General features: G+C 46.0%; 1 protein-coding gene across 23 annotated transcripts in view; it reads right to left on the bottom strand.

Annotated features, from left to right (window-relative positions):
• Positions 1-18,040, bottom strand: part of LOC147684447 (uncharacterized) — a 1,151,265-nt gene that overhangs the window by 1,041,860 nt on the left and 91,365 nt on the right. For all 23 annotated transcript variants that reach the window (XM_086940390.1, XM_086940377.1, XM_086940386.1 and 20 more), the window contains exon 5: positions 11,916-12,031. In XM_086940390.1, the coding sequence (XP_086796516.1) occupies positions 11,916-12,031 (116 nt within the window). The remainder of the gene's footprint in view (positions 1-11,915; positions 12,032-18,040) is intronic.

Below are 18,040 nucleotides of genomic sequence, written 5' to 3'. Positions count from 1 at the left end.
TGCATGAAGGGTTCCTGAATGGTTAGTGCCTGTAGCTCACTTACTCGCCTGAGGGAGGTAATGGCAATTAAAAATGCCACCTTCCATGTTAAGAATTGTAGTTCACATGAATGGAGTGGCTCGAAAGGTGGCCCCATGAGTCTGGTAAGTACTATGTTTAAGTTCCAGACTGGCGAAGGTGGATGCTTTGGAGGGATAATTCTTTTAAGTCCTTCCATAAAAGCTTTGATAGGTGGTATTCTGAACAGGGACACGTGTTGTCTGTTTTGAAGATATGCTGCTATAGCAGCAAGGTGTAGCCTTATGGATGAGTATGCCAGATTACATTTTTGAAGATGTAGCAAGTAACAGATTATGTTTTGGATGGAGGCATCTAATGGATTGATTTGGTTATTATTACAATAAATTACAAATCTTTTCCTGCACTAGTAGTGGGGCACCTTGCTTCCTTGATAATGTTCATGCAGTCTGGAGGCAAGTTAAGGTAGCCGAACTGGAGCCAGATCGCTAGGTTCATCTGATTGAGATCTGGGTGCCTGATTTCTCCATGGTTCTGTGTTAGCAATTGTGGCGACAGACAGAGAGAGAGACTGTACGTTGGCTATCCTGGCTGGATTTGGATATGCCTTCGCCACGGAGGTATCTATTGTTGCTCCCAGATATTGTTGTATATGGAAGGGCTGCAGATGTGATTTTGGGTAATTTATGGAAAATCCCAGACTGTGCAGTAGCTGGATTGTCTGAGATGTATGGTTTGCGCACTGTGCGTGTGAGCTGTTTTTTATGAGCCAATTGTCCAGGTAGGGGAACACATGGATGTGTTGCCTTCTGAGGTGTGCTGCTACTACTGCTAGGCATTTTGTAAAAACCCTTGGTGCTGTAGTTACCCCGAAGGGAAGAACTTTGAACTGATAGTGGTGGCCCTCTATTGTAAACCTGAGGTATTTCCTGTGAGCTGGATGTATAGGTATGTGAAAGTATGCATCTTTGAGGTCTAATGTAGCGAGGAAGTCGCCTTGCTGGAGTAGCGGGAGTACTTGTTGTAGAGTGAATATATAGAAATGCTCTGAAAGTATATATTGGTTCAGAGGTCTGAGATCCAATATCGGTCTGAGGGACCCGTCTTTTTTGGGAATAAGGAAGTATAGAGAGTATACTCCTGTCCCCTGGTGTTGAAAAGGGACTGGCTCTATGGCTCCCTTTTCCAGCATGGATAGCACCTCTTGTTGTAAAAGCATGATGTGTTCTTTGGACGGTGTTTGGGTGGTATGTTGGGTGGAATAGAAGTGGGTTCCAGGCAGTAACCATACTGGATAATTTGTCTCACCCACCTGTCTGTGGTAATGGCGTTCCAGACTGGTAGGAATTGTGTTATTCTGCCTCCGACTGGTGTTAAGTGGTCTGATGGGAGTGTAAACAAGTCACTGTTTGGTGGCGGTGGAGGCTCTGGTGTTATTACCACCACGTCCTCGGCCTTTGTTATTATTCCCTCTATAACCTGCTCTGTTAGAGCCTTTATTAAAGGTGCCTTGGGTATTATTTTTAAATGATGAAGAGGTTTGTGATGTGTTGCCTCTGCCTGATATATGTCCAAAAGGAGGGAAGGTAGTGGATCAGGCTATGATCCAAGGGCTCAAATTACCATTCACGGAAAATTGAGAATGGGAGGTCCAGCCACAGTCAGAGCCCCAAAGACAGCAACTGACAAACGCGACCTGGCTGTTCCGCCAAAGAGCTCCTCAAAGAGGGGCTCTTTGGCGGAGATCTTTTATCCAACTGCCTATGGGTGAAGTCAGGACCCGGTAGAGATGGGTAGGCATAACGGGCGCTGACAAAGGCAGATTGAATCTTAAACCCCTATGGTTCCCCCTTGATGTCAGACCTACCGGGCACTGTTGACACCTACACACTTTGACCATTAGGCAAGAGCAGTACCATACAGGTAGTACAACTGAAAACATAAACTGATACTTTGTTAGGTCATGTTTGTTTGTGATAGTAGTTACTGATTAGGTCCTGAAGAATCGCAGCCATTGTGCTTAGGCGAGAAACACGATGACCACACGATATGCACTGTAGTCCTGGATCGTGACGTGGAATTCTAAATTTCCTTCGATCACAGGCTACTTACTGTTTTTACTTGTGGCAGGGGACCACCAGAATAAATTGATCTCCGGTACCTTGTGCCATATTTTAAAACTCACTTACACTATCCCTTCCCTTCTGGCCCCTCACCCGCACTTCACCCATAGGCAGTTGGATAAAAGATCTCCGCCAAAGAGCCCCTCTTTGAGGTGAGCCCGTTGGGCATTGCACCGCCTGCCCAACGAGGAGCATTGCCAATGATGAAGCATGACACTCGCAAGGGTGTGTGAGGCCATTACATCCAACAAATTGGATACCCAGGGTAGCCCTCCACTGAGCACTATCCCTACCCTTCCTGTGACCACTTTCTTTCCCTTCTTTCCTCTTCTAGGAACAGACTAGTCGCGTTTGTCAGTTGCCTCTGCCTGAGCCTCGAAAAGAGGAGCGGCGAAAGGAGCCCCTAGACTGTTGAAATTGAAGTGACCCATGGACTTTGCGGTGTCAGCATCTTTTTTCATCTTCTCTAAGATGGTATAAACTGCTGGGCCAAACAAGAAATCCTGGTTAATGGGTTGATTAAGAATGGTAGACTGTACTTCATTTTTAAAACCTGAGATGCATAGCCAGGCATGGCGGCGTAGCAACACACTAGTGTTGACAGACAGCGGCTGTATCGGCTGAATCAAGGGCGCATTTTATAGATGCGTTAGTGATGAATTCCCCTTCTTGAATTAGGTCATTAGCTTTTGCCTTATAGGGTTCTGGTAGGTGTTGTAATCATCCCTGTAATCATCAACACAGAGAGTCCGCCTGCGGCGTCCCTCAAGGATCCTCACTGAGCCCCACCCTCTTCAACGTCTACATGAGCCCCCTCGCGGCCATCGCACGCCAACACAACCTCAGCATAATCTCCTACGCCGACGACACCCAGCTGATCCTCTCCCTGACCAACGACCCCGCCGCCGCCAGAGCCAACCTGCACGAAGGGATGAAAGAGGTAGCAGAGTGGATGACGACCAGCCGCCTGAAACTGAACTCAGACAAGACGGAGGTCCTCATCCTGGGCTCTTCACCCTCCGCCTGGGACGACTCCTGGTGGCCTCCCACCCTGGGCACCGCACCCAAACCGACAGACCATGCACGCAACCTGGGCTTCATCCTGGACTCCTCCCTCTCCATGACCAGGCAAGTCAACAACGTCTCCTCGGCGTGCTTCAACATCCTACGCATGCTACGGAAGATCTTCTGGTGGATCCCCACCGAGACCAGGAAGATCGTCACCCAGGCCCTCGTCACTAGCCGACTGGACTACGGCAACGCCCTCTACGCCGGTACCACCGCCAAGCTCCAGAAGAGACTCCAGCGGACCCTGAACACCTCAGCCAGACTCATCCTCGACATCCCACGAACCAGACGCATCTCCGGACATCTGAGAGACCTACACTGGCTCCCCGTCAACAAAAGAATCACCTTCCGCCTCCTCACCCACGCATACAAAGCCCTACACGACCAAGGCCCGAGCTACCTCAACAGCCGAATCAACTTCTACGCTCCCAAACGCCACCTCCGATCAGCCAACCACACCCTCGCCGCCGTCCCCCGCATCCGAAGAGCGACTACAGGAGGAAGGTCCTTCTCCTACCTGGCCGCCAAGACCTGGAACTCCCTCCCGACCGACCTGCGCCTGACCCAAGACCACCTCTCCTTCAGGAAGAAGCTGAAGACCTGGCTGTTCGAGCAGTAGCGGCACCCCCCCTCCCCCAGTGCCTTGAGACCCTACGGGTATGTAGTGCGCTCTATAAATGTCTTTGATTGATTGATTGATCCCTCCAGTTCATCATAGTGTGCTCTGTCATAGCGTACTAGGAGAGCTTGTGTATTGGCAATTCTCCAGGTATTTGCTGCCTGGGAGGCCACTCTCTTTCCTGAGGCATCTAAGATTTCTGACTCCTTGTCAGGAGGGGGGGCATCTCCTGTTTGAGAATTTGCCCTTTTTCTGGCATTAGAAACAACTAGAGAGTCTAGTGGTAACAGACTTGATATAAGAGGGGTCTGTAGGGGCTGGTTTATATTTCTTTTCAATTCTTGGATTGAGGACACACGCTCTGGCTGGGTCTTTAAAGATGTCTGGTGCGTGCTTTAGTACTCCCTTTAGCATAGGGAGTATACGCATACTCTTCTCTGATGTTGGGAAGGTATTAAATAGGAAATCCTCCTCTAGTGGGTCAGTGTGCATGCTTACACTATGATACTGAGCTGCTCTGTCAACTAGCTGGTTAAAAGCAACAGTGTCGTCAGTAGGGGATGGCTTTGTGGGTTACGTCGAGGGATCTAGTATGGGTTGTGTATCATATGGGTCATCAGGGTCATTCTGATCGTCCCATGTGTGATCCTGGTTTCCCTGATCATCAGGGTCTATAAAATCCTGATGAGGGTCTTCACCCATGTCCTCTCCCTCATCATAATGTGGAGGTGGAGGAGAATATGGAACATAAGGCATGTTAGGAGTGAAAGGAGGAGGTGTAAAAGGTCTAGAAGGGGATGTCCCAAAGTCCCTTTTCTTAGGAGGAACAGGAGAAGGAGCTTCAATGTCCAGTCTTCTCTTGTTTTTATTGTAAACTTGTATGTATATGCCCTGTATTAGGTTCTATGTACAGTCTATGTATTTTGGTCTGATCTCACTGGATCAGGATGAAAAAGTTCTTCTTCCACTATCTGTGGCTTCGGCGCCGATGTTTTTGGATCGGTCGCTTGCTTTTATTTTTCTGTTGAGCTTTTTTCGGTTCGACGGCTGTTTTCGGCTCGACGGTCTTGTTCGACTCGACGACTTTTTTGTGTTCGACAGTCTTTTTCGAGTCGACAGCCTTTTCAGCTCAATGTGTTTCTTTGGGTCGACGACATTTGTAGGTTCGACTCACCTTTTCGGTTCAACGGCTTTCTTCGGCTCGGAGGCAGTGTTCGGATCGACGACTTTCTTTGGGTCGATTCCTTTTTTCGGGTCGATGACCTTTTTTGGGTCAACGGTCTTCTTTGGATCGACGCCCTTCTTTGGGTCGACAGTTTTTCTGGTCGACAGTCTTTTTCGGATCGACAACTTTTTTTGTGTCGGGGCCCGTTTTCGGCTGTGCGGCCGTCTTGGAGTCTTCGGCCTTTTTGGGAAGAGTTTAGCCCGGTCCCAGGGTACCGGAAGGCTTGGTAATGGTCTTCTGAGCCGAGCCGGAAGGCGGGGCTTCTGAATCGGTGTTTCGGTCGCGGCTAAGACCTCTTGGCGATGCTTTGACCGGAGCCTTGTCTGGAGGTGGAGGCAGGGTAGGGGCTTTAGTACTCACGGTTTGCCCCAGTGGGATGTCGTCATCGGAGTCCGACTGGTCTTCTACTGTAACTAGCTCTAGGTCGGAGTCCGCTGCCTCTGGAAGTTCATGTTCGTCGTCGAAAATGTTTTCCGGGTCAGGAGCCTGTCGCTGCATCTCTTGTCGAGCAGCCCTTCGGTTCCGGATCATTTTCTTCGACCGGAACTGAGCACATGCTGGACAGTCTTCTTCGTTGTGCTCCGGAGATAGGCACTTGTTGCATACTGTATGCTTATCGCTATGTGGAAACTTGGATCGACATTGTGGGCATCTTTTGAACAGGGTCATTTCCATCGGCGGGAGGCCCACATGGCGTCGAAAAGGCCCAACGGCCCGCATCGACTACCAGAGATGGCTGGAAAGAGTTGTCGAGTCAAGGGATACCGAGCGGAAACAATACAGTCAAAATGATGAGGTTTTTGGCCTTAGAAAGTTGGAAAACTTCAGTCCCGAAGTTAGAGTTGTCGAAGTGCATCCGAACCCAATGGTGGAGAAAAACAATCTGAAGATGGAGAAGATGCCCATGTGCGCTGTAGTCCAGGGGAGGAGTCACCTATCTCGTGATACTTCGAAGACTCTTCCAAGACAACACGGTGCAAACATCCGGACCAAACACTATGCGGCGATCTATGCTTAGATATGAATTCAGCAGCCCACATGCCTCGAACATGCAATTACAATACAATACAATATAGCCCTGTGTTACTTCCCTGCAACAAGCGTTCAGATGTCACACATTCAATACCCGATTAACACCTGGTCAAAATCGGGTCCTTCAGTATCAGGAGGAACCTTCTCCTGTACGTTTAAATGTTGTGCCTCATGGAAGAGCAGGGAAGGGAGTACTGTAGTCACACCTTCGTCAAGGATAACCATGTCAGGCAAAAACTGAAGATGCGTTTTCTTTTTATAGTCAAAGCTTGGATTTCACCGATATGTCTGGCTGACGTAATGGCCACTTTCCAGGAAAGGAAGTTCAATTCGCATTTGTGTTCCGGTTTCAAAGGGAGGTCGCATTACTTGTGACAGGACGGTGTTTAATTGCCACAAAACTGGAGGACACTGAACAGGGAGAAAAGCTCTAAAAAGGCCTTTCATAAAATCTTAGACGAGTCGGTTAGACCACATGGAAGTTGGATTTGAGCGTCTTCTATACCTAGAAATTGAAGCATGGTGAACTCTCATGGAAAAGTGAGAAAGTCCTGATTTTGCTAAGTGCAAGAGATAAGGCAGCACCTGCTCCGGAGAGATGGAACAGATGTAATGCTTCCAAGATACACAGTTAAATGAAAGATTCTCTGCTTGGTGTAACATTTCAACATGGAAGGAGCTCGAGACTTCTGTAGTATAGTAGAACACTCCTCGGAAAGCCTCAAATCCCCAAATTTGGTGTCGTGAGGAGCCAAGCCGACAAATGAAGAAAGGGAATTTGTGGATGAACCACTTGGCCTTGGTTCATTTAGAGAAGATTTTCCCTTCGAGGGAAGAAAATCAGAGCGCACACTGATAGGCGATGCAGCTCGGCGTACCAAAATTTTCTTGCCCAACCTGGAGCAATGAGAATGAGCTGACAAGGCTCTAGCTTCATTTTCTGAAGTACTCGAGGAATGATTGGAAACGGGGGTAAGGCGTAGGCGAACATCTCCGTACATGGAAACTGGAAGGCACCAGCCCACGAATCTTGATGGGGATGTCTGCTTGCAAAAAGAGGACACTTTTTGTTGCGGAACATAGCGAAGAGATCTAATGTTGGGTAAACCCAGGATTGAAAAACCACCTTCAAATGCTGGTTGTTGAGCTCCCATTTGTGACACTGTTTAGAGGACCTGCTGAGAGAGTTGACCTTCTCATTGTGAACAGCCGGCACGTGCCCCACTCGCAAGGAGATGTGGTTGACAAGGATCCATTCCCAGATCTGTTGAACAGGAAGGGAAAGCGCTCGAGATCTCATGCTGCCTTGCTTTCGGAGGTAAAACATTGTTGCAGTATTGTCTGCCCTGACAAGCACTGACGCTTGATCCGAGACAGGAAGGAGTCCAGACCCAGAAACACTGCCTTGAGCTCCAGCATGTTTATGTGCCACTCCGATTCCTGTGTGGATCACTTGCTGTGAAAATGTAATTCTTGAAGGTGTGCCCACCACATCCGTCCAACGCATCGGAGGTCATTACCAGCTGTGGCACAGAGTGAATTAAAGAGGCCTTGCAAAAGGTTTTATTTGACAATGCAACAGGCCATTGAGACTCTCATTGCTGCTGAAGTGCGAACCTTGTGGTTGAATGAGCCCAGACAGTGAATCCACTGCGCATCGAGCTGCTCCTGCAAAAGTCTCATGCGGAGCCAGCAATTGGGGACAAGCATGATGTAATAGGACATCATCCCCAGCATGGGCTTCAACTGCCTCACAGAAACAAACCTATTTGTTGAAAAAAGCTTTGTCATACCCAGAATCCACATTATTCTTTCTTGAGTAGGGAAAGGCCTTGCCCAGATCTGTGTTGAAATCTGTAGTGTAGTTCCTATATTCCCAATAGGCTCTGCGCATTGGAATAACAAACAGTGTAGACGTAGGACTGAGGTCATCTAGGTCTCTACTGATGTTAGACTCAATTAGTTTTGCCAGCTAGCTCAGAGGTCACTAGAAACTTTCTCGAATGTTCAGGAAAGGGTTAACCGTCCTGATTTAGACAAGAAGGGATTAGTTTCTGACAACCGCATAAACATGAGAACTTTGCTCCCTCAGAATAAAGAGTGTATCTCTAGAGTCGTGTGAAAACAATAGACAGTTATTTCACTCAGTCAATCGTGCATGCTTAATTTCACCAGAGTGCAGAGAAATAGAGAGACGGGCGTTTTCAATAAAAGGTGTTATTTTATTGAGTAGTCTTCTTTCTCATGCAAGAGAAATGAATTGCCACAGTTGCAATACTTATAATAAAGTAAAGTGCATACAGTAAAAGTAGTATTATGAAATAATACTGTAAAAGCATTGATATGGTTTCTTAGCCATATGATACTTTAAAATGGATAAAATATATACATACATAAAAACATTGACTAACAAACACAACTGGTGCTTCTAAGATACGCCTACCACGGTGTACCTGACCTAAGTCTAATACGTCGGAAGGAGTAAGTAAGTTGCAGTTTTAAGTTAAGTTAGGTTTTTGCCAAGTATCGGAATCAAGAATTCTCTAAGGTTTTAATCAGCTCCGTACCATGGTTATAGAATAAAGGAGGTCTTGTATCTCGCTTCTCAGGACTCGATCTCCCAGCAACCCGCGAGGGTGACTTGGGAACACCGGAGCTGGATTTCCTCGGCTGGAGAAAAAGACAGCGTCTCTCTCTCAGTGCATCAAAGGGAGGGGCATTTTCCTTTGGCTCTAGCAACAGCTGGGCTCCCGGGCAAGTAGAACGTCGCTCTGCTCCCCACCACCGTGTGTTTGCTTAAGGCAACGTTGGTATATTTATACCTGAAATGTGCCGGGTTTGAAGTAAGGTTGGACATAAGACGTCATTAAGAACTAACAGTTCTTTCTGGACTCCAGGAGTTCTTGTGCAAATCAAAACAAAAGCAGGGGGAATTCCCGGGCTGCTGGAGGCTTGGTTTGTTTAAAGAACGCATTGTGCTTTCTAGGAGTCGATGTGAGAAGCCTTGCCGTGTTTTGGACTGCATGGGCTATTACTAAATATGGATATGATTCTTATGCCTTTATAAGGATACTATTTGTCATAACCACATAAGGGCATGAATCGGGAATATCGAATTAGGGTCCTAGATAGAAATACAACAGTTGAACTTCATGGTAATTTGCAAAAACTTTGAAAAATGCACTAAAGTGCATTTTTCAAAGTTTCATGTAGCTCACACACATGCCCTAAAGGGCATGTGTGTGCGCAACATATGTGCACATATCAATTTCAGGGGTCCAACAGGGTGTCCTTTGGACAGCCCTGCACCCTTGAAATCGCATTCTTAAATTTGCGATTCGCTAATTGCGATTCACAAATTAAGAATGTCTTCCCATTCATTCCTATGGGCCTCTAGGCCCATAGGAATGAATGGGGAGGTATTCCTTAATTGCGACTCGCAATTTGCAAGTCGTAATTAAGGAATTTTAAGAAATCGCTATTTTTTTGTGTGATTTCTTTATGCATTGCATTTTGCTATTCCTTAATAACGAATCGTTATTTTACACTATTAAGGAATAGCAAAATGGGTTGCATCTGGGCGAAAGTGTCGGGCCAATTTGGGCGAACTATACTGACAAGATACCTTTCTCTCTCTGTTGGAGACTGCTTCCCTTGGCTTTCCATTGAAAGTCTTCATTTACTGTCTACTCAGAAGCAGCTCTAAACTGGGGGCGTTACAGGCTTTCCTGCGGAGCCCACTATTTCACCACATTAGACATGCTACCTCTACCAAGCACCTGATCACCACACTCTACCGGGATGCAGTAAGGGAGATGGTGGAGCTACCTCAAGGAGCTAGAGTGGGATGGAAGCGGAACTGAGGCATGAGGTCCCGGAGGAGGTTCGGAGATTCAGCTGCACAAAATGGGATTGCTCTCTTCCAGTAGCCCAGTCAGAATTATGCATTATACCGGTCTGCAGAACATTTACTACACCCCTAAAACGTTTAAATAAATTTGGACACCGCACAAATGACTTATGCACTAGGTGCAGGACGCACCGAGCTGGGTTTCTGCAGCTAGCGTGGGCCTGTCTTAATATATCTGGATATTGGCAAGTCACAGCTGTCCATTATGATAGATGATGTGGTACAACTGAACCCTGTGGTTGCCCTCCAAGGACATGTTAAAAAAATAATGGTGATGGCAGAATAGCGTAAACAAAAGGCTGTGTGATGAGCATGTGTGTGGCTGGTACAAAAGGAGGAAGAGACACTGTTCAACCATAGTCATTGTAGCAGGTGGTCCATAAAGTACTACAGCAGTAGGTGGTTGCACTCTTCTCTAGAAACATTGCATTACATTCCTAGGTGAAAAAAGGAAATTTGCTGGCATCAGAAACCTGCAGTCAGTGCAGGATGCACTAGTCATTCCGCAGAAGGTAGAAAGTGTCCATCATATTACTGCTGGCCACTATAATAGTAGTCCTCTTCTTCGGAGTTAGGCAAGATGTGAATGCCGATGGAAACTGCTTCCATAAACCTTGGGAGTTGATCTTGATTGTCAAGTTGGGCACTGGATAGCACCAGAGGGTCCTCCCCTCCATCATCATCATCATCATCACAGGTAAATTATTTTCTATTTTAAATCACTGATCTTTTAGGATTTGGGCAGTATTTAGGTAACAGATAATGGTGTTACTTAAATATTCTATACCTGCAGCTGAAGAGGGCAATTGGCAGGAAACTGCAGCGCCATTAATATCACAATGACAATTATCAAAGAGAATTTAATGGAGGATTTTCTACTTTCCAGGAGAGCAACCTACGAAAATTTCAGCAATGAGGTATCTATTGCGGACTAGGAAGTAACAGCCGGTGACATATAGCGTTTTGGTGGAAAAAGGTCTTAGAAGTGAACTTAGCCTTCAACAGGACCAATGAACTTATACATGGATGAGGATGCAAACTTGGAGGTTATCGACCAAGTCTGCAAAGAGGTTGTCTCTTTGGTTGGAGGCAGTAGCAACATAGTCAATAAGGAGGAGAGCAGCTTAGACCTTTGATCCTTTGGATGCTAGGCCTCAAAAATGAAACTCTGCGGCATTAGTAAAAATGTTTGGAAACCAAATGAACAACATTTTAGAAGATCTCTGGCAGTATGTTTCAAGAAAATAGTCTCCGGTTTTCTGTTAAAGTTTGAAGAAGCGGAGGTAACACTGTTGAGAGAATCCTCAATTGATGAGTTACTCTATAGCACAAACAGTAGATGTGATTCTCTAGCTTATACAGTATTTGTAAAGCTTTTAGAGATGGCAACATTCAAACAATTAGCCCTCTTTCTGGTGATTGAGTATGCTTAGCTGCCTAGCATCAAGGACAATATATCTCAAACATGGCTCTGGCAAGCACGGAAGAGTCTCAGAGTACCACAGGATTTCAGAGATCTCAGAATTGATGCTTATCTATTAAATGGAACAAATGAAACACCCCTGAACAATGTCTCGGTCTAAATGCATTGGGAATAGATAGAAATAAGTTGAAAACCTGAATCGTTAATGACAAGGAACCTTCATGTAGATCACAGAATTTTGCAAATGCAATTAATTTTGAAGATTTTACAAAATAAACCAAAATGAAGAACATGAACCCTATCATTACAACATTACTGTAATTTTTGGAACTGGCATTCTTATGATGTAGTATCAAGATTTTGCAACCAAAGGAAATAACGAGTAGTGTATTGAGGGGCGCAAGGCAGAAAAATAGGAGTTAGGAGTAAATGTTTGGAGTGGTTCCCTACTATAGACCCATAATTCCATATTTGTCTAACAAACTGGCATACTCACAAAATCATCGTCCCATCTTCAACCATAACTGGCACACCATCTGGAGGAGCTGGCACCTTTAGCATCTTAATTTTTGGTTCTTGATTATTCCCCTCACTCCGTTTTCTCTTCCTGGTCTACAGTAAAGCAAATTACATTAATCAAAGAGGTTTAACACAGTATCTATTCCAATTTTTGTGACTATAATTACATCTTTTAGATGGCAAACTCTGTAACTGATGAATTCTGAGCTTTAAAATGGCACAATTTCACGAACAAGGGTAATGGTACCATGCATATAAGGAAAAAGTTACTCTATAGGCAACTGTTCTGAGCATGTAGTGCTATACATTCACATGCTCTGCAAACTTCTGCCTTTTAGTGTTGTGCTAGGATGTTTGCAAGTTGTTTCTCTTTGAACACAAAGTCTTGCAAGTCATGGGACGCACAGACAGTCACTTCATCCGAAGTAGGAAATGTGCATGGTCACAGACTCCATGTTAGATTTTTTCTGCACAGCGGATGAGAGTACATATGGAGTGGTGAGAAAACGCAGCACAGTGCACAAGTTTAGTAAAGAGAGTGGTTTATTAATAAGAAATATCTCTTCAGTGGATAAGGGTAGGTGCAAGTGAATCTACAGCACTTTGCGCTATGAACAGATGCTTATGGGGTAAGAAAACAAGTTACTTACCTGTAACTACGGTTATCCAGTATTGGTATCTTTCATAGATTCACATGCCTGAATCATTCCCCGTCGCCGAGGCGGGAATCCCACGGTAATAACACATACAAAAGCAGTGCCTTAGAAAAAATTGTAGTAGGCTGACACGACTATAGGCCCCAAAAGGCCCAAAACATAGCAACCTATCTACCTCATTATATGAAAAGAACTGAAAGAAGTTCGAACCAATCAGCTGTCAGCAACCTCTAGAACCTTCCCAGCAGAGCCAGCTCTCCTCAGATTTTCCCAGCACAAGTGAGAAGTACATATCCCTATTAGAGAAATGAACTGCTGGGGAGAAGGGTGGGTGCATGTGAATCTATGAAAGATACTAATACTGGATAACCGTAGTTACAGGTAAGTAACTTGTTTTCTTATCCAGTATCGGGGTATCTTTCATAGATGCACATGCCTGAATCAGAATAGCAAGCAGTAAATCTATACATGTCGTTTGCGGAAGGTGGGAGACAAATCGTAATTCTACATATTCCCCACTCATCCAGAAGGTTATAGAGCACATGCCGAAACCTTTTGAAATGAAAAAATGATATTCAGAAAACATACTTCATATTAAATACAGCATTTGACAATCACAACATTACAGTGGATTATGCTATACTCATGTCATAAATGCAATATGCGATACCTTAAAAGTCTAACCTTAATGAAGAAGATGCTGCAGTACAGCTTGTCCCACTGCTGTATCGTCCTGTGATGCCGATTGCAAGCAGTAATGTAAATGTATGGACACTTTTCCATGTAGCAGCTCGGCAAATGTTCTCCAGTGTGACCCCCGCAAATAGGGCTGTAGTTGTCGACATCATTCTAGTGGAATGTGCTTTCACCTTTCTGACTAAAGGCCTATTAGCTTTTTCGTGACAGAATTGTATTACTGAAGATAACCATCTGACTACTGTTGCTTTCGTTACGACTTGCCCCAATGTGACGACCATAAGCAATAAATAATTGTTTGATTTTCTGATACCTTTTCTGAAGATAGAACTTTAGACAACGTTTCACATCAAGAGAGTGCAGGGCCTTCTCTGCCGGTGTGACTGGATCCGGGAAAAAAGTCTTTAAATTTACCGGCTGATTTAAATGAAATTGAGACGACACTTTGGGAATGAATTTTGGATTTGTTCTCAAAGTGACATAGTCTCTAGAGAAATGAAGGAAAGGTTCTGAAATCGTCAAAGCCTGAATTTCACTAACCCTACGGGCTGAAGTGAGAGCTAGTAAAATAGCCACTTTCCAGGTTAAAAACTTAGGTTCAGTTCTGTGAATAGGCTTGAAAGGCCTTCTCATTAACCGAGACAAAACGACATTGAGATCCCATTCAGGTGGTGGAGGCCGAATTGGAGGAAAGGCTCGAAACAATCCTTTCAGAAATTGCTTTACCAGTGAGGAAGAACATAGTGATGGCTTGTTTGAAATTTTTCTGAATTGGACATAGCGGCAAGATGCACTTTGAAAGAAGAGAATACTAGACCTGCCTTGGCCAGTGATGGCTAGTAAGGAAGGATATCCTCCGGTGGAGCCTGGAGCAGATGAATATTATTTGCTTCACACCAACAACAGAAGGGTCTCCATTTAAAACGTTACGTTCTGATAGTACTTTGAGAAAGGGCTTGAGTCAATTTCTTTACAGTCTTGAGAAATCTTGATATCCCTAAACTCTAAGAAGTCAGGAGCCAGGCGTGCAAGTGAAGCGATTGTGAATCCTGGTGTAAAATCTGACCTCTTTCCCTTCTCAACATTGAAAGTGTCGGTTGGAGACGAATTGGAGGCTGCTGAGACAGATGGAGCGGTTCTTGAAACCAGTACTGCTTCGGCCAGCGAGGAGCAATGAGGAGAAGAGTGCAATGTTCCCTCTTCATCTTTTGCTGAATCCTCGGTATTAACGTGTTAGACCTGTCTGCCTCTGGGAGTGTCCTACCAATTATTATTTATTTTTGTCCCCCTTGGCTTCCTGGTGTTTCCTTCTTTTTTTGGGTCTACCAGGATTCTTTTTCAATGTTGACAGGGGGCTGGGTGTTCCTTGGCTATGATGTTTTTCTTTTCTTACCTCTGAGGCCTAGTCAGCCTCTTGAAAATCTAGAGCAACCTAAAATGGTGCCCAGTAACTGCCACAACTGTCACCGTGTGAGGTCACCCCATTGGACTTCATGGGGAAAGTTCTGGAACCTCCTAGTAGGTTCTGATGGTCAGAGGCTAGCTTATAAAAGGCCGGTGACAGAGCGGCCATTTGGTGTACCAACAGTAGTGACCAGTGAGAAGGGAGGCAACTACAGGAGGAGGGAGGCAACTACAGGAGGAGGGCTGTGCACTGGTGAGGACAAGATCGACCCGTAGGCCGGCTGTGAACCTGCTTAGATGTGACCACTCTTGAGCTGACCAAACCCCACTGAGGCAGAGATCCATTTGTGCACCAGAAATCTACTTTAGCACCTTAAAAGCACTGAAAAACCTAACGGTGTGAAACCAGAGAGCAGCGGGGGGTTTGCACACCTCGGGATCCCCCCCGACCAAAAGTGAACTCGTTCTACCCCATTGGTGGCGCGTTGCAGGAGAAAGGACCAAGCGAGCTGTGAGCGCAGCCTGGTGAGACCAACTCACTGTGGGAAGAGCGGCAGAGACTGCGGCGTCTAACCTGACAGAAGTTGGCCATCGCACTTTGTCGTCCCTGAAGCGGCATTGATGAAGCCGAGGCCCAGCTGTTCCGCGGTGACATCGTGAGAGGAGGCGGACCAGCGTTGGAGGAGGCCGGGTGAGAGGAGGAGCGCCCGTCCGGAGGTATCGTCAGCGACAGGGAAGACGGCGGGCCCACGTCGAAAGAGGCCGGGCGAAGGCGGGACTTCCTGTGGTGATCCCCGCGTCTGAGGTGAGAGCAGCGGGCGCTGTACCGCGCCTCCTCAGCGTCGAGGGAGAAGATAGCTGATCCGAGCGAGCCGGCGACGGGGAGCCAAGACCACTCTCATCCGCTTCTCCGGTGCAGCGGCAGATCGAGACTTCAGCAGAGTTAAAGTAAGCTGGGTCTTGTGCGGGCAGAGGGTGGAGGCAGCACCAAGGGAAGCCAAACTTTGGAGGGTGTCAGGCGTGGCCGGAGCTCATTTTCCAGACCATTGATGACTTTAAAGTGCCTAATGACATACGAATAAACAACCTTCACAATGGAACTGAGTAACTATTGAACTGCCAAATAAACGGTAGGGAAAGCTAAACGTGGGGAGTAGCGAACCACAATTAGTGAACAGTTCGATAGAGGCAAGAGAGAACCAGGCTGTAGTGGAAGTTCAGGGTGGCATGGAGAAGAGAACAAACCAGGCATTAGCGTGATACTAGAGCTGTCCAAATCTTACTCTAGAAGGAGGGGAATTTAAGTAGGGTTAAAGGAAGTGAATTTCTAACCTACTTATTCTTTTCTAGTGGTGCAGCTGTGAAAAGTACTGTCAGAGTTAATGATCTTTAAGCCTGTGTGTCCCTGCACGCCTGGAGTAATGTATTGACCAACTATCTTGAAGGAAGTCTCAAATTGAATAACCCTTTTGCATTAAATATTGTTCTACTCTCATTAGGCAGGGGGAAAGTCAAGTTACTTTGTATTGTGACAGGGAAATGTTCGAAATGGTGTTGTAAGAATATGAAATGTGATCATACTGTACCAAATTGTAAGGGGTTGTACTTATGTGAAGCAATTATTCAGAACCACAAAGAAAACAGATGCAATTTTTATAAAGTACGAACCGTATTTTTCTAAGAACTGGTGTGGAGTCTTTATTTTAGTGTTGAGTCATTGAGTTACTTGGAGTGGTTGTTAAGCATTACACACCAGCCTTGGGGGTTTAGCGACTCCCCGCTCTGTGCCAGGCTACCCTATGTAGTCTAGGTTTCCTAGGTCTAACATAACGGTATCGGGGGGGAAGCGTATGCATAGATTCCTGACCATCTCATGGACATCATTCCCTTTTGTATCGCTTTGTTCGCCCTAAGAGTGGCAGGGTATGCTCAGACGTGAGTCCCTTGTTCACTTGGCCACTGGATTCAAGATAGCCTGGCTGATGAGGATTATGAATCCGAAACCGGTCCCAGGATTTTTTTTTTTTTTTTTTTTTTTAATTTAATTTGTATGGCGCGTTATAACCACAGGGGTCTCTAAGCGCTGTCTGACCAGATTTACGTGATAGATGTTATATTTACTTGAAACCAGCTGTACACCTAAGGTCTGCTCCATGCTTGTTTAAATAGTACGGTTTTTAGTTTTTTTCTGAAGGAAAGTAAGTTACTCTCCTTCCTGAGCTCTGGATCCAATTTGTTCCATAAAGCTGGGATCGTGTTGGAGAAAGCACGGCCCCCCACCGTGGTCAATTTAAGCGGGGCTGAGACAGAAGAGTGGCGTCCGACGAACGCAAAGTCCTACCCGGTATGTAGGGGGATAGTCGGGATTTCAGGTATTTTGGTGCTTTGCCATACAAAGCCTTGTGAGCAATGCACATTCCTTTGAAGATAATTCTCTGGCGAATTGGCAACCAGTGTAGCTCCTGCATCAGGGGAGAGGCATGGGCATTTCTGGGTTTTTTAAAGATCAACCTAGCTGCATCGTTCATGACTCCCTGTAGTTTGTCCAGCAGCCGCTGTGGCAAACCTAAATAAAGGGAGTTCCCGTAGTCCAGCCTGGCCAGAATTGTGGCTGAGACCACGTGTCTCAAGGTAGAGAATGAGAGTAGGGCAGCGATCTTCCTAAGTTGTCTTAACAAGCCTATACTGGTGCCTACTACGGTGGTAACTTGTTTTTCCATGGATAATTTATTATCCACATATAGGCCTAGGCTTTTAACTGCAACTGCCGGCTTTGGGGGTACACCCAGCTCCCTAGGCCAGATGCTTGTTTCCGGTCCAGGGAAGACATGGCTTGGCAGTTCGGGCTGCACTGTTCCCATGAGGCACAGGGTCAGACTGATTTGCATATAGCCATGTCTGAACTGGGGCGGCTGAGTGAACTAAAGAATGGTGACGGATTAAACCCATATCAGTTGACTGGGGGCGAGTGTTTGATTTGTTCAAACGCTCAGTCCATCATCCCCTTTTGTATCATCTCATGGACAGGACATTCCCTCTTGATCCCCGTTGAGGAAATCTGCTGGCGTAATAAAGGCATTTGCTGATCTGTTGCATCGCAAACAGATCTAGAGTTGGCGTGCCCCATCTTCGAAAGAGCCTGTTTACCTGTTCTTGTTACCGCTCCCATTCGCGGCAACCTGCGAGAGATCTGCTGAGGTTGTCGGCTAGAGAGTTTTGAACCCCCTTGACATGCTCCGCTCTGAGGGTTATGCTATGTTGTATAACCCACTCCCACATCTCTTGAGCTTCCTGCAATAGGGAGAGAGAGACCTTGTCCCCCCTTGCTTGTTGATGTAAAACATGC

Source organism: Lissotriton vulgaris, chromosome 10 (genome assembly GCF_964263255.1).
Source record: "Lissotriton vulgaris chromosome 10, aLisVul1.2, whole genome shotgun sequence".
Lineage (NCBI taxonomy): Eukaryota > Metazoa > Chordata > Amphibia > Caudata > Salamandridae > Lissotriton > Lissotriton vulgaris.
This window is presented reverse-complemented; position numbering and strand designations above follow the sequence as displayed.